Source organism: Schistosoma haematobium, chromosome 1 (genome assembly GCF_000699445.3).
Source record: "Schistosoma haematobium chromosome 1, whole genome shotgun sequence".
Classification (NCBI taxonomy): Eukaryota; Metazoa; Platyhelminthes; class Trematoda; order Strigeidida; family Schistosomatidae; genus Schistosoma; species Schistosoma haematobium.
The window spans coordinates 54297467-54312811 of NC_067196.1; the positions used below are offsets into that span (position 1 = coordinate 54297467).

The window sequence follows — 15345 nt, forward strand, 5'->3', positions numbered from 1 at the left end:
AACTAAAATACCTATTTGTATGTGATAAACTATGATAATTAGAAGTATCCGAATTAATGTATTAATCAAGACTCCCCAAAATAGTGCAAATCAAGCCGGGTAGAACTAGATGAGCACAAATGAACATGTTGTATTTGGAATTCGTAATAAGTGAGGAATCAAGTACCAGGATATCATTAGTTCATACAAATACCACATAAACATAAATGATGCACAACAGTTAAATGGACAAACAAATAAAAATATACTAAATCCTACAGTAAACCAACAAATTTGAATGAGAAAGATAATAATTATATGTGAAATGCTCTTTTTAAAACAATAAATTAAATGCATCGATTCGTATTATTATTATTATTGTTTGACGGTAGAATTAAATGAAACAACCTACTATAAGATTTTTAATGGTTGATAAATATAGCTAGTTTTGAAAAAAAACAATTAAAGAAAAGAATGTACAACTAAGTGAATATTTCCTACTGTTTAGTTATATATATATATATATATATATATATATATATATATATATATATATATATATATATAACAGCATTTAAAATAAAAAGTTAAAGAATTGCTATTTAAATATTTCAAATTAAGTGATTGGAGGTAGTTGCCAGTACAGCTTATTTGAAATAGATTTTATGATAGTTGGTACTCTTCAATTCCTTCAAACTTACAGGTAAGGTTTATTGATAAGTGCAAACTAGCAGACAACCTAAAACCATGATTTCCTGCTGGTTAAATAATGTTAAACCATTTAGACTACTGGCTTCTCTGTAATTTGTTCAACAGAATTCGATCACTATTCAGTGATCAGTCATTTGTATTTCAGAGTTATGAATATGCGATAAATAGTAAAGCGAATTCAGTCAGGAATCCCAAGTATAAAAATAAGCATACAGAAAATACACTTAGTTGTTTTACATGTTTAGATCTAGTTAAAACCTAGTGAAAGTTTGTAAAAGGTTTATGATAGAAATTAAATAATTCATGAATAATGAACAAGATATCGATCTATTTCTTGAGTGTCTAGTGCACATAAAACGCATGCAATACCATCAGGAACAGATGATACTTATTAAGATATCAAGTGTATTGAATAGCAATTCTTAATAAGTTTATTCATTGTTACGCGGTAACATTGGATTGACATTATCTAAAATTGTCGTAGAATCTACGATCAGAAAATTAAACAATTGAGTTATTCATACCTACAAGATTATGTAGTATACACTGAGGCCTATCACGGTCATGCATATGATTGTTTTAATTTTACCGAGCTCATGTAGATCGATAGAACGTGTAATCCTGTCAGCTTATGATTCACGGTTGGTTGTGTGGTTCACAAAATGATTTTAAAAAAAACTTATGAAATAGTAGATTAATATTCTATAAAGTAATTTGACAGAGTCCGAATATGTCTATCAACAACAGCTAGTATAGTGTACAAAAGATTTCAAGCACAATGATATAACACCAAATAAAAACAAACTTAATATTAATTTCAGCGTTTCTTTAAGGTTTTATGGAAAAAAAAGATTATATAGAGAAGCGTACAACTATAGTAACTCATCGACGTGTACTTAAAAGAATTAAAACTTGAATATGATTTATAGTTGACCTATTGTCAATTTCTATTGCTTTCATATCAAGTACTTCTATACTTTTGTAGATCATAACAAAACTTAGAATATACAATAAGCGTCTGTACATGACGATAATAACTACTATAAATTAAAAACAAAGCTTTTCTAAATTGTAGTACATTCCTTTCTGTTTTCTTTAGTTCAGTCTTCGCAATCCTCTTTTGACAGGCATTCCATCTCTGACCGGTGATACATACTATTTATATCTGTCAATATAAGTAGCATCCAGCACATAATTATCACATATGCCAGATAATTCAATAATATTAATGTACACTATATAACACATTCTCTAATCGGTAATTTTTGGATGTATCAGTGTATACATAAATTTGATTAAATAGAATACATTATGATTTATTTATTCTACAGGTATATCAATCAAGAAAGTTAATTAACTTACTTTAAATTAGTACATTTCTCTAACGATTCTTGAACAAATCTCATACTTGGTTGACCTGTTGTATATGCATGAAATGTTCAAGAAAAAACACACGATAATGTTGAATCGATCAGAAAATCAAAAACATATAGATAAAAACAATGAACCACTTCAACTGTGTTCTTTACTTCAATATTCAAGAACATTTTATGTACATATGATCTCTAAAAAATCTGTTTTCTCATTAGAAAAAACAAGAATGTCTTAATGCTGATAATATCAATGTACCTTGAACAGTCTACATACTCAAGTATCAACTCTTATAAATTATTATATGTCAATTAAGAGTCGTCTATTTGCAGAGAATGTTTTCAAATCATGTGAGAGCATGTGCACACATAAAAATGACTAGATTTGTAACTAGCATTGAGCTACAACAAATTATAATTGTATTTCTAATAAAAAAATATACAAGTGGTCGCACGAAAGATTTTGTTTAAAAATGTGAAATTTGCATTGTCCTTCGTTAAACCGCCTACGTGTATAAATACAAGGTAAGATTCGTTTTTATTCAGGTTACACATTCTATAAGTCACTATTAGTGTGAAGCAATGTTTGTCCATAGACAGTGTCTAGATATTTTAAAATAGTAATAATAATTATTATTATTTATTACAAAGTAGAGGGAGAATTACCTTGTGGCAAATCCGGAGGTGAATGAGCAGTCAGACTACTGCATTTGAGTGAAATTTCAGAACTGGTTGAAATACAAGGTGATGATCCGACTGAAACAGGACGTTGTCGAGAGTCGGTCGTGTTAGCAATTATCGAACAGTTTGTGTTGGTTGAATCTGATACTCCAGCACGACTTTGAACTCCAGGTAGTGGGGCTTCAAAAAGTGCCCGGGTAAAACTAGGAGTAGCTAAATGCTGCCAATGTTGAAGAACATTAGAACCATCTAATGGTTTAATCAGCTTCAAACGTTGAGGCAGTCTAAATAATAATAATAATAATAATAATAATAATAATAATAATAATAATAATAATAATAATAATAATAATAATAATAATAATAATAATAATGAAGAATATACATTCCATACAATGGTAAACACTTTAACTATTGTTGTTATGAATGATAATTGAATGTAGATAAATATACATAACCTAACAAACAGATTTGTGTACCAAACTTCTAGTTGAACTTAAGGTGTTGTGGCTACTTATATCAATCATCTGCCCGAACCGAGGTAAGCGCCGTGAGGATAGAACTTCAGGCTTATTATTTGAGTTGTACGTCTTTAATACTAAACCAGTTTTCCATGGATGTAAAAGAAAGTAACCTAAAATTAGTGGGGAAACATTTTTGTAATTGGGGAATTTTTATTATTCTGTATTCTTTAGTGTTGTTAACAAAAATATGAATTTAAACTAATGTATTACTATCATTATGACATCTATTAAGCTACACAAATAATGCATATGGTAAGCACTGTGTTACTAAAAACTAGTCTACATAATTTCCAAATGACAACTGATGAATATAAGAAGATGCTAGAAAATTACAAACAGCTCATAAACCGACAAAAAATAACTTGAGAGTCCAGTTTCCTGTAATAGCAATCAGTAATTATTTAATTTCAATTAACATGGAGAAAGATAGTAATTAATCAGATTTCATTCAATAGAGTATAATGTTTAACACAATTGACTCTAGAAACTTACTTGCAATATGATTTACTAGTGCAGACCACATTTGGATCACATGAAAGTAGACTATCATCAAAGCTGTTTTGAAAATTCAGTCCACTATCAGGAATTGAATAATATCCTTTGTCAGATAAATTAGAAGTTACGTCACAACCAAGCCAACTATGTCGTTTTTCAGACTCTAGTAAATAATTCGGATTTGTAGATTGATGAAAGCGATAATTTACCAAATTAGATTTACTAAAAGGTAGAGAGAGAGAAAGCGAGAAATATATGTATACTTAGCAAAGATACAAAGTAAATACATAAAGTGGCTGATAAATTGACATTTCATACGCAATACAACAAAATTGGTTGGTATTCTTAGCAAGATGTTGTTATAGGACAGGTGGATATGGTTTGGTTTTATTTTTATTAGTTTAGATATACAACCCTTACTATTAAGAAATCGTATTCAAAACTGTGCAATTTGGTACTAATCACGACTTAAAACATAACTCAGCAGAAATAATACTACCAAAAGCTACTATTGAGAACGTTAGAAAAATTGGGAACGAACTACAACGGCCAGAAATAATGAATTATTACTAATTAAAATGACAAACGTAAATTTGGATGAGAATTTCTAAACAAAATAATTAAAAAACAGAACGATGATCTCGATCACTTACAGTGACAAAGAGAATGTGAACTAAAATACTGAGATGATTGAGGTCGTCATATAATGACCAATGAGGCTATACACCTATTTATCCATCTACACGATGTATCATACACCACGATAATAAATATGACGACCAATAAAGTCACTAAATATTTCTGCAATACGCATCACTTATCGATTGATACGAGACAGAAATTCAAGAAATTTACATCAACAAATAAATATCTAGCTTTTTCAATGATAATTATTCACTGACGCAAACAGAAGGCAAAAAGCATTCCTCCGTTTGACCACTTTTAGCTTACTTAAACAAAAACAACGCCCAAAAATAATCGCCATATAGAAAATAGCTAATCGGATTTAGACGCCACGTTACACTCAATCAAGCATATACTATTGTAACGAAAACAGAAAAAGGGGGTTCAAAGAACAGTCAACAGTCTTATGATTAGGTTGACAGTTAGAATAAAAATGAAGACAATACTCAGGTGAAGATGAAAATTTAAACACAACTGCGATACAATTTTACCACCGTTGATTAACTTTAACATAACTACATTTATTAAATAGAAAACGCATTAGATGAAAGTATTGGTACAAGGGTCTTGTGGAGATTATTAAATCTTCGGACTGATATTAGTAGACCATTATTAAAAACCAGGAAGCATTGGGGAGCTGCCCAGTCCGTCGCGAATCGATTACAGTTAAATACACACACCATTGGACCCCTTCTGCGGTCAGGATGTTATGAATTCACTTACGAAACCGAAGGTTCTGAATTCGATCTCTGATGGGATCGTGGATGAGTGGCGTTGAGGAGTCCGATACTAGGATGAAACAGTTATTCAGTGCTTCCTGGTTCTCAACAGTGGCCGAATATTGATGAATGATTTACACTATGAAGATGAAGCAACGTTTGATATGTCCATAAACAGAGTTGCTATATACCACACGAAGTAATATATATACCTTCTGTCAGCATCAGCCAAGCGAATAGGAGTGATAAAATCTGGGATAAATGGTCTAGTTGAATACGGACTTCCAGAATTAGACGTTTGTTCACTTTTAATGAATTTTTGCTTGTGAGGATTATCTGACGGTTCTGGAAAAAAAAGACAATTTAACATAAAAAGTATATGTACTAATGTAATAATTTAATTCACATATTTAAACAAATGAATCTTAGAAAATGATAGAGTAATTTCTGATACAGTCAATAAAGAATCATTCACCTACACGTCTATCTAGTATTTTAAAAAATGAGTAATGAAGATTCAACATAAAAAGTGCAGTCATTATGTTAGGTAGGAGTATTACATGTAGATTAAATAGGATTTAGTGAGTTACATGATGTGTCAAGATTATATGAAAGATCAAATGAAAGCATGAACTAGACACGATGAACAAATGATTTGTCAGCTGATCAAAGCGTATGTGACCTTGGTTTAGTTGGGTTGGTCAAATATTGCAAGAGTATATGTTAGTAGATAAGCTAAAGTGTATATCATATTATACATAATTTTCCCGAGAATACAATACTTCAACATTTTAGATCATGTGTCTTGTGAAGCCAGTTTAATTCTCAAGATTCAAGTACATAGAAATTATAATCCCAAAGACAATTACATAAAACAGAATTTCTTATGAATATTATTCAGAGTATAAATTATTAATTTTTATTTTAAGAGAAAGTAAACGCAAACCTATTAACCATCTTTTTTTCCTACTTTTTTTTTTAAATTTTAATTCTACAACTATAGAAGAGTATATATGAAACATCAATTACGCTCCGACTAATCAGTTATTATGATAAATGTGAAAATTTACGAATCATACATACAAAATGGAACAAACAATGAAGTAATTGTAATTATTCATTAAGTTTACTGACCGATAGTTTACGTTGTTCTTCTTCACATATAAGTACATAGTAGACTACCTATTTTCAAATTTGATTATTTCCCAGTTAAAAAATATACTTATTTACAATCCATAATACAGTAATATTGTTAGATTACAGAAGAAAGAAAAGTTCAGAAAAAAACATGTAGATAAGGTAAACAAACGTAGACTAAAAGTACTAACAAGAACTAAACTAAACGTCCTGGAGACCTACCAACTGCTTGTATTGGAACAAAACCATGAACATCTTGGTAACATATGCTCATATCATATATACTTAACATAAAAACAAAAACGAATACGGTGAGACTATAATTTATGGTCAGTCAGTAACAACGTAGAACTTCGTTCGTACGTCCCTACATCAGCTCGAGTTGCCACACCATATTAGCATACAGATGTAGTGGCTGATTCAAATCCCGTAGTGGTAGAGGTAGCAAGAGTATAAGCAGTAATCAGGAAAATTAGTGTTTGGAGATGTTATTTAAAGAGTATAATACAGTGAAAGAAATTTGGGAAGGGAAAAAATAGAGACAAGGAGGAATAAGGAGATCAAAATTTGGGAGAACACAAAGAGTGGATGCACCTGCGCCATTGCAAACGATTTTGAGCCATGTCATTCAAAGTCTCTAACCATCGGTTGCTATCATCTCGCGGTACCCAACCAGGTAGTCTACACCTACCAACATGACTCAGTCCACTTGTCAGTGACTTCATGGACTTGTGCCATGTTTCGGTCTGGCCGCCCCTAGCTCTCTTCTAACCTACTCCTATACCACTGAACATAGCACGTCGAGGCAGTCGGTCGTTAGGCATACGTAACACGTGTCCCAGCCATCTCAACTGATGAAGTTTCACTACGTCATCAATTGATTTGCCATCCTTACCTAGTACCCGTTTCCTAACAACTACATTACTTACTCAATGGTCCCAGGATATACGAACAATATTTCGAAGACACCTATGATCAAATACTAGTAACCTACGAATATCCTCTACTCTTACCGGCCACGTTTCACTGCCATAAAGTAGGACGGAACGAACTGCTGCGCAGTAAACACGTCCTTTAGTTGATAGACGGATATCTCGCCTACGCCATAAATGACGCAAGTTGGTAAAAGCTAATCGGGCCTTCTGTATCCGTGCTGAGGTTTCGTCACACGCCAGACCACAAGGGCTGATGAGACTTCCAAGATAAGTGAAGCGATCGACACGCTCAATTACTTCACTCCCTATCATTAGTTCGGGTGTCAATCCAACCCAATCCTGAGACGAACCAATCAAATTTGAGATAACAGGACTTGGATTTTAGCGCAAAATTCATCCACTCATAAATACTATTTCGGTATTATAGTTGATGTCAGTTCATTATGAAAACCCTACATCTAATTCCTCACGCTGCTTTATAATCCTCATTTAGTCCTTTACATTTCCAGGGTTATTTTAGCATTGCTCAAAGGTCGTCCATAAATTATAGTTTCACCACGAATACAAAGATGAAGTGATTAGATAGTTTTTTTTTATAAAAAAAAAAAAGAAAAGAAAGAAAATTACCTGACCCACTAACAAAACCACTGCTAGAAACAGTATCTTCCAGACCTGATTCAATCAGTATAATATTATGGCTACTGTTATCGTCATTATTAGAATTAATTGTGGTAGTAGCAGTAGGAGTAGGAGTAGGACCATTACTGAGTGTACGCGTATGACGAACTTGATCCATTGCTCGAAATAAATGCTTTCTAAAGTGGAGTGAGAAAATTGAATTTAACTACATATTAGATAGACAATGTAAACAGGAATGGAATAACTTCAAATAAAATGTCTTCAAAGATTATTCACAACTAGAACGTAGTGTAGCATTTGCAACCCGAACAGAACTGAATTACAGATTAAGAACACAAAATTCAGGGCGATAACTAGAAATATTTGTGACTAATTGATTGAAGCAGATTTACTGCATGAAAAACTAAATGATGAACACCAGCACTATAATAGATTTCACAATAATTGGTGTTACAACGGACAGATCAGAGTAAATCATCGAGTTAAATAACCTGGCATTACTATGAACCGGAATTATTTTCAAACCTCTAAAGATAAATGACAAAAATTTGTAGGCTATCATTTCTATCAGTTATTCCTGTAAAACACATAACAACGAACGTGGTATATCTCTCAACAACGGTTATATAGCGTTGCTGGGTCGAAAAACTTTGTAGAACATCGTGATTAATTCAAACAACGGGTATTTTAGTTTTAAAATTATTACATAGCTTATTAGTTCATCTAAACAATAGATCAAGAAAGACTGTTAAATTATACAGTCGGATAACAGTTGAAAGTTACAATAATAGTTTGTTAGAGTTTGATGTTAATAAAAAAACATACATATTATCTTTCGCATGTTCTTTCATTCTTGCATGTACCAAATCTGCTGCTAATGAAGTTTCCACAGGATCTGAACTTGGATTTTGTGTAGTCAACATATCCAGAGAAGATGTACTGCCATCACTGGCTAGCTGATGAGCAGATAATGACGAATGATGACAGTAATGCATAGGATCCGGATCTGACTGTGGTGTTAGAGCGGCTCCACTTAAATAAGGTGGTAGTGAGGGTAACACTGCAGTGTTCACTACAGAACTACAGGATATAAGTGAATTAGGACGATAATAACCACGACGAGAACGTTTACGTAAGGCCCGAATTTCCAACTAAAACGAGAAAAGTAGACGTTCAATGCTAGATAGGACTGGAAAAAATTGTATTGTAAAGATAAATATTTTGAATTTGCTGGCATGATTCACTCATAAGCAATTGAATTTAATTTTCTGTAATTATATTTGGATTGAACATTATCACTAGCTCCCATGTTCGTTGGCATAAACAACATCTCATCCCTAGTCTAGTTACTAAGGTTAATTTAATAGTCTAGTTCACAAGTTTGTAAGCAATAACACAAAGATTGAAATGATACACTTATGATCCAAAGAAGGGATCAATGAAATTTGTATGATGAAATACGCCGAAAATAGGTGAGTCCACGAAAGCTACACAGACGTGTTTAGAATTTACAAGTATATACGTCTGCATAATATCACTGAAGACTTTAAAGTATTAATTCGTGTATCTTGACGAAAATATACAAAGGACCTATGTCTCAATTCTCAAAAACAATTTATAACCAAGTTAGGGTAGTAAACGTGATATAGTTAAGTATAAGTTAATGCTTATCACTAGAAAAATTTGAAATTTTGAAAAAGCTTATGCTTTTCAAAGAGTCTAAACAAAGTGACTCAACACCGAAATCGAAACTATTACTAGTTCTCTGATATGTAGAATATAAAGGCAAAACCATAAGCCGAGCCTACCGGTCGTTTTTCAGTTATGTTTTCGCCTACACAAGTAATAATAATCCTATAAATATCAATGTATTTGTAGTGCGATCGATAAACTATGTTCTAACACCTCCAATCGAGAGATCGGAAAGCCAGATGAGTGGTCATAAATACTTCCATTATTTAAACTCATGACTCACGTAATCATATAATTGAAATATACGATTACAACGCACCACATATAACAAATCTCAGCAAGCATGGAACTAGGATATTTTGACATGAAGATAAGTAACATACCTGTAGTTCCATTAAACTATAGTTTAAGAGCATTAAAAGATAATAAAATGACCAATGTGTCTGAGATGGTGACTTACAAACAAGATTTCCGACAAATAAACCAGTGAACCAACTGTCTAATAGATACTAAAAATAGGAAAAACTCATTCACCAAGGAATAGCTTTTTGTAGCCCACTGATCTGACTCCGATTTGGATGGACGTATGAACATGGTATGGACAGAAATCGTCCATTTAATTACGTATATTACTTGGACTAACCACGTTTGTGTGACGGTGGTACTAAGAAGCCAAATAAAGGTTGCGTTAGAGGAGTTTATTTCAAGAATTCTTTTGTCTAAACAGATATTGAGAATAGGAAACGGAAAAGTGAAGCGGATTGGAAGTGGCGAGTGAGCCATCTCAAGGGTGAATTTATAGTCAGGTGGAATAAGTTACAGACATATGATGAGTAGGCAAACTATGCACATACATACGTTCGTATGAAAAAAGTCAGGGTTAATTACTAAAATAAGGTCAAAATATCGCTGAAAAAGAATAGATAAATAGGTCTGTACAAAAGCTAGAATAACCCAAGCGGACTTGACATAGTACCAGACACGGAAAGCTATCCTATTTTAATGTTTTTGCAACTTTCTCTTCCTTGTTAGCATTTATTTCTTCATCGATACACTCACTTTATGTCAATGAATCTAGATTTCTTTTAACAATGGTAAACATACCAATATTATTATTGACAACTGAATAATGAACACGAAATTATCCTTTTAAAAATAGAATTGTATGAAAAAATAAACAAAAAATCTCGAAAGAATGTGTTTTAAGTTTAAGCAATATTTCATATGTGGAATAATAGTGTCATGTATAAATTTTGGCATAATTTAATCAGAACAAATATGACAAAACGAGATTTTTCTTTTAAAAAAGGTCCTCCTTGTACTTTTAATTTGTATTTCTTTCACTAGTGTTTCATTGAAGTACACCTTCTTAAGTATCAAAATTCACTTACTTAAATAGATATACCATTAATTACTGTGAGGAAATTAGACAACTAACTGGGCAACAACAGTAGGTAACACTGATTTAAGCTACGCGTCCTATTATCTAAACCAATCAGAGGTAAGACAGGAAATAAATTCATTGGACAGAAAGTTCGGATCAATATTCAGTGATACAGTGAGCTTAATGAAAATCGAATTCTGATCTGTACAAGAATGAAAGATGGTATGTATGATTAGGATCTTCAAAAAATATACATGAATAAACAAGCCTCCCTGAACGAAATTACATCAGGCAAATACTTTTTAATGTATAAGAAAACTGAATATAAGATCGGGAAGTTCATAATACAGTTCCATCATGCCGAGAAAATTAAAATTAACTACTCGAACATTTCGAAACGTATTCATGGAAAAAATCCAACAAAATCCTACCATTTGTCCTTATAATAATATCGTTTTATGAGGAAACCGCTTACAACCGTATAACCAAATGTGAAAACCTTTTGTGTGAAACTTACGCCTTAAATAATAGTACACTCATTCGAAACACTATTAAATAACTGAATGATTTGAGTATTATTACACGAACCTAAGGGTTAACGGATCTTCGTAAAAGAAATTATAAAGGCTCAAGATAGAAGCCAAGGTTCGTTGAAAGTCACGAGGTTGATGCCCCCTCTGACAACCAGAGTAAAATTAAATATAGATACGCAGATCGTCCAAACATTGTGAGAGGCTGAGAGGGTCATTTAAATAGCAGTGGAAATGAGAAGACAAAACCTGGCTATGCTTTCAATGAGTGCAGCCCATTGAACATAATCTGTACAGAAAAAAACTAACTTTAAGAGAAATGTTGCTGAATTTTTTCATGAAGCGAATTCCCCACATACACAAGGAGTTGAATTGATGCTCTCCAAGGGAGGCAGAAATTCCCTCAAAATAATCAAAATATCCTCCAAAACAAAGAAATGGATTACAATAAATATCATCCAGTGTTATGCACCCACCAACGAAAGCGGCAAAGATGACATCAACTTTATGGGGGTCTACAGTACATCTTTAAAAAACTCCCAGGGTAAAAGCCTGACAATCCTGATGAAGAACCTGAACACTACAGTTGGGATTGACAACAGGTGTGAAAACATCATAGGACGACATGGACTGAGAGAAAGGAAGGAGAATGATGAGAGACTGACAGATCTATATGCTTTAAATAACATGGACACAGGTAGGAGAATTTTCCCTCATACGTGCATACAAAAAGATATATAAGTTTTACAGGTATAAATTCAAAGTGTCAAGAGATATTAGGCTCTAAAAGGCACCAACATAAAGAAGGGATCTCCATATATACCTTGACAAAGATTCTACAACGGAAAACAGGAAGACAAAAATGAACAACAGCCAGACAAAAGCCGAGGAATTAAAAGCATCCACAGAATATACAGAAGCAAACGAAAGAATGAAGAGGAGAAGTAGAGCTGATAAGCAAGAATGTGTGGAACAATTTACAATGAAAGCAAGAAAAGCTGAAAGAGGAAGAAATGTGAGGAACTATATAGCTCAGCTAAGAAACGAGCAGAGAAAAATAAGAAACCAGTCAAGAACAAATAAGAACCAATCACTGATATTAAAACACACACATACACAGCAATAAATGCAAACGAAGACAGTTAGTGCAGCAACCACTTCCACAAAAATAGGGCTCAACACAAACAAGGCAAAACACACAATCACAAAAAGCACACAACCTAGAACCAATAAAGTCACACTCGCTACTGAAGCTCTCCTCTGCAATACATGCACTTATTCACGAACCTCAACACCATCATCCACAAACTAAGATACAGATTTGATACAGATGTGAAGGTACGCATTGACAGGACAACACTATCCATTACTACAACTGATGAACATCACGGACTCAAAACAACTTTTACTCGACAAGAAAGTCTGAGTTTTCACTAATGTCAAAACAGTTCATTGTATGGAGCTGAAACCTCGAAAACCCCCCACTAACATCACCAAAACATTACAAGTATTCACAAATAGTTATTTAGAGACCTCTGATCGGCAATCTATGTTAACTGCTTACATTAACTACCATCAGCAATGACCCACTATGGCACAGAACCAACCAGATGCTAGCTTAGGAGGAAATCAGGGAAAGACTCTGGAGGTGGATCTGTCACGACTTACGGAAACCATCGAACCGTATCACAAAGCAGGCTCCAACTTGAGGTTCTCAAGGCAAGACAAGATAGACCAAATAACAAATGGTGCCAGTAGTTGAAAGCATACAGCATGACTATGAATACCAGTTGGTGATATCTGGAAAGAAGAGACGAGGATAAAGTTGATTGGTGATGCCTGATCAGCGGTCTATGTACCATGAGAGGTAACAGGGTCAAATAATCGGTAGTCGTATTACACTACTACATCGAAGCAATCAAAGATATTTCCCCAAAGATGCCTGTTACAAGAGCTATATACACCAAAAATGGGAATAAGCAATAAGGGAACACTACTAACATTTTCTTATAAATATAAACAAAGCAGTTGTCCAGTACTCCTTCGACCCAACTGCCAGTGTTTAATATCAATAAAAATAAATAAATAACACCAACAGTTTTAACATGGTTAGAATTATTATTATAAATAACAGTGATTACCCTAGCTTCATTATAAAGTGTTAGGCACTCATCATATTTATCACGTGAATTTTTTAATTCACTTGTCAGTAATGATTGCGATATTTGTGTTTCCTTCAGCCGACCAATTAACATTTCATTTTCTGCTGTCAACTAAATTAGATAGTAAAACAGAAAAAGGGAGAGATGTAATTCTCAACAATTAGAATACGAATTAAACGAGCATAAGGAATAAAATTAAATCAATAATAATAATAATAATAATAATAATAATAATAATAATAATAATAATAATAATAAAAGTCCATAGATAAAACTATAAGTAGAATAAGTTGTGATATTTAATTTAAGCAGAGTATTATTTTCCATAGAATTTGGCAGATGGATATTACGAAGCTTGGAAATGACTGTTTCATACAATATAACGATGCTTGGTGAAAGAGGTTAAATATTAAGTAAATACATGCTGAATATACAGAACTCCTACATGAATAAATTGTCAAGATTTCGAATCAGTAGGACGTAACTCGAAATAGAGAATTAAAATTTTTTGAACCAATAAAAATTACAATATGAGAGTTGTTGCCATTATCTTTTACAAAAAATAATTAATTTTTAATCTACTATAGATATTCATCTGATGTGAAGCTGATTGGTATCGTTGGGAAACATTCGTTTAACACTGAAATTCAGTAATTCTAACCACAATATGGATTAACCTTAAATACAATGAACTGTCAAGTAAATACTAATTGTCAATAGTTATTTGATTAATATCAACATTCTTATTCAGATTAACTTAAAACAGAGCTATGTCAAAATCATATTTGGTATGTGGTTAGCAGTGTAACCCAGGACGTAAAGTGAAAAGTGCGAATAGTAACACTGGAAAGCAGGTATATCCAGCTGATAGGTTCCAGACAAAACGGCGTGCCCAGAATTCCAATCATAGGCTCACCAAATATTAGTATTTGCAATCAGCCTGTAGCAAGCAAGAGTTAGTTGATAAAACAATTCTTTGGGATTACGGATAGCGATCGGTGTTCGAAGACAAAGTTCTGGCAAGATTTAAAACAGCGACCACTTGGTCCGTTAAACTTTAGCCCGATAGTAGCCATTAACTTGATGTATTGGACAATTTTCCATATCTTGATGACTCAATCAAGTAATATTAGGTGGAAGACTCGTTTTTTTGGGTCCTGCCATACGAAACACGTCAACTGAAGTGCGTTAGGACTAAGTAATCAAGACTACCTCCAGCCCAGTTTCTTTTTCAGACCCTTTAGGAAGCGGTATCGTTCCACGGAGAAAAGAACTAGGGAGTGAAAACCCTTCTCATCCCTCTAACAACACTCGAGATCACCTTGATTGAAGATGTTGGAGACCGAGAAATAAAATCCATTTTCAAGGAAAAGGTAAACTTTTTCAGAAAGGTGGTAGGTCAAAAACTTTATTTTTACAAATCTAACAATTGGGTAAATTCAACTTTTACAGTGTCACAAATATCCTTTATTGATCAATCTTTTACAGTTTAATAATAATAATAATTGATATGACGAGAAGAAAAGTCAAAATTCGATTGATTTACTCATTATGATCTTTATTTAACATTACTTTCGTTTTAATTTAATGTGGTGATTACTCAGTATAGTATATGTTTTGTTTTCTCGTATGATACTTTATTCTGTACGATATTCTTGTGTTAAGTTAACATGAACTCAGCATATGATTTGTTATAACTGTAA

The 15345-nt window shown here is 32.9% G+C and overlaps 1 protein-coding gene across 2 annotated transcripts in view; it reads right to left on the bottom strand.

Annotated features, from left to right (window-relative positions):
• TRAK2_1 (Trafficking protein, kinesin binding) overlaps positions 1 to 15345 on the bottom strand; it is a 49335-nt gene that overhangs the window by 5637 nt on the left and 28353 nt on the right. Inside the window, exons 7-13 of one of the 2 annotated variants that reach the window (XM_051209086.1) lie at positions 13622 to 13753; positions 8700 to 9025; positions 7863 to 8050; positions 5376 to 5508; positions 3758 to 3982; positions 2727 to 3025; positions 2053 to 2107 (exon numbers count right to left, since the gene is read on the bottom strand). In XM_051209086.1, the coding sequence (XP_051074509.1) occupies positions 2053 to 2107; positions 2727 to 3025; positions 3758 to 3982; positions 5376 to 5508; positions 7863 to 8050; positions 8700 to 9025; positions 13622 to 13753 (1358 nt within the window). Of the gene's footprint in view, positions 1 to 2052; positions 2108 to 2726; positions 3026 to 3757; positions 3983 to 5375; positions 5509 to 7862; positions 8051 to 8699; positions 13754 to 15345 lie in introns of both variants that reach the window. The other variant, XM_051209085.1, reaches the window with a different exon arrangement.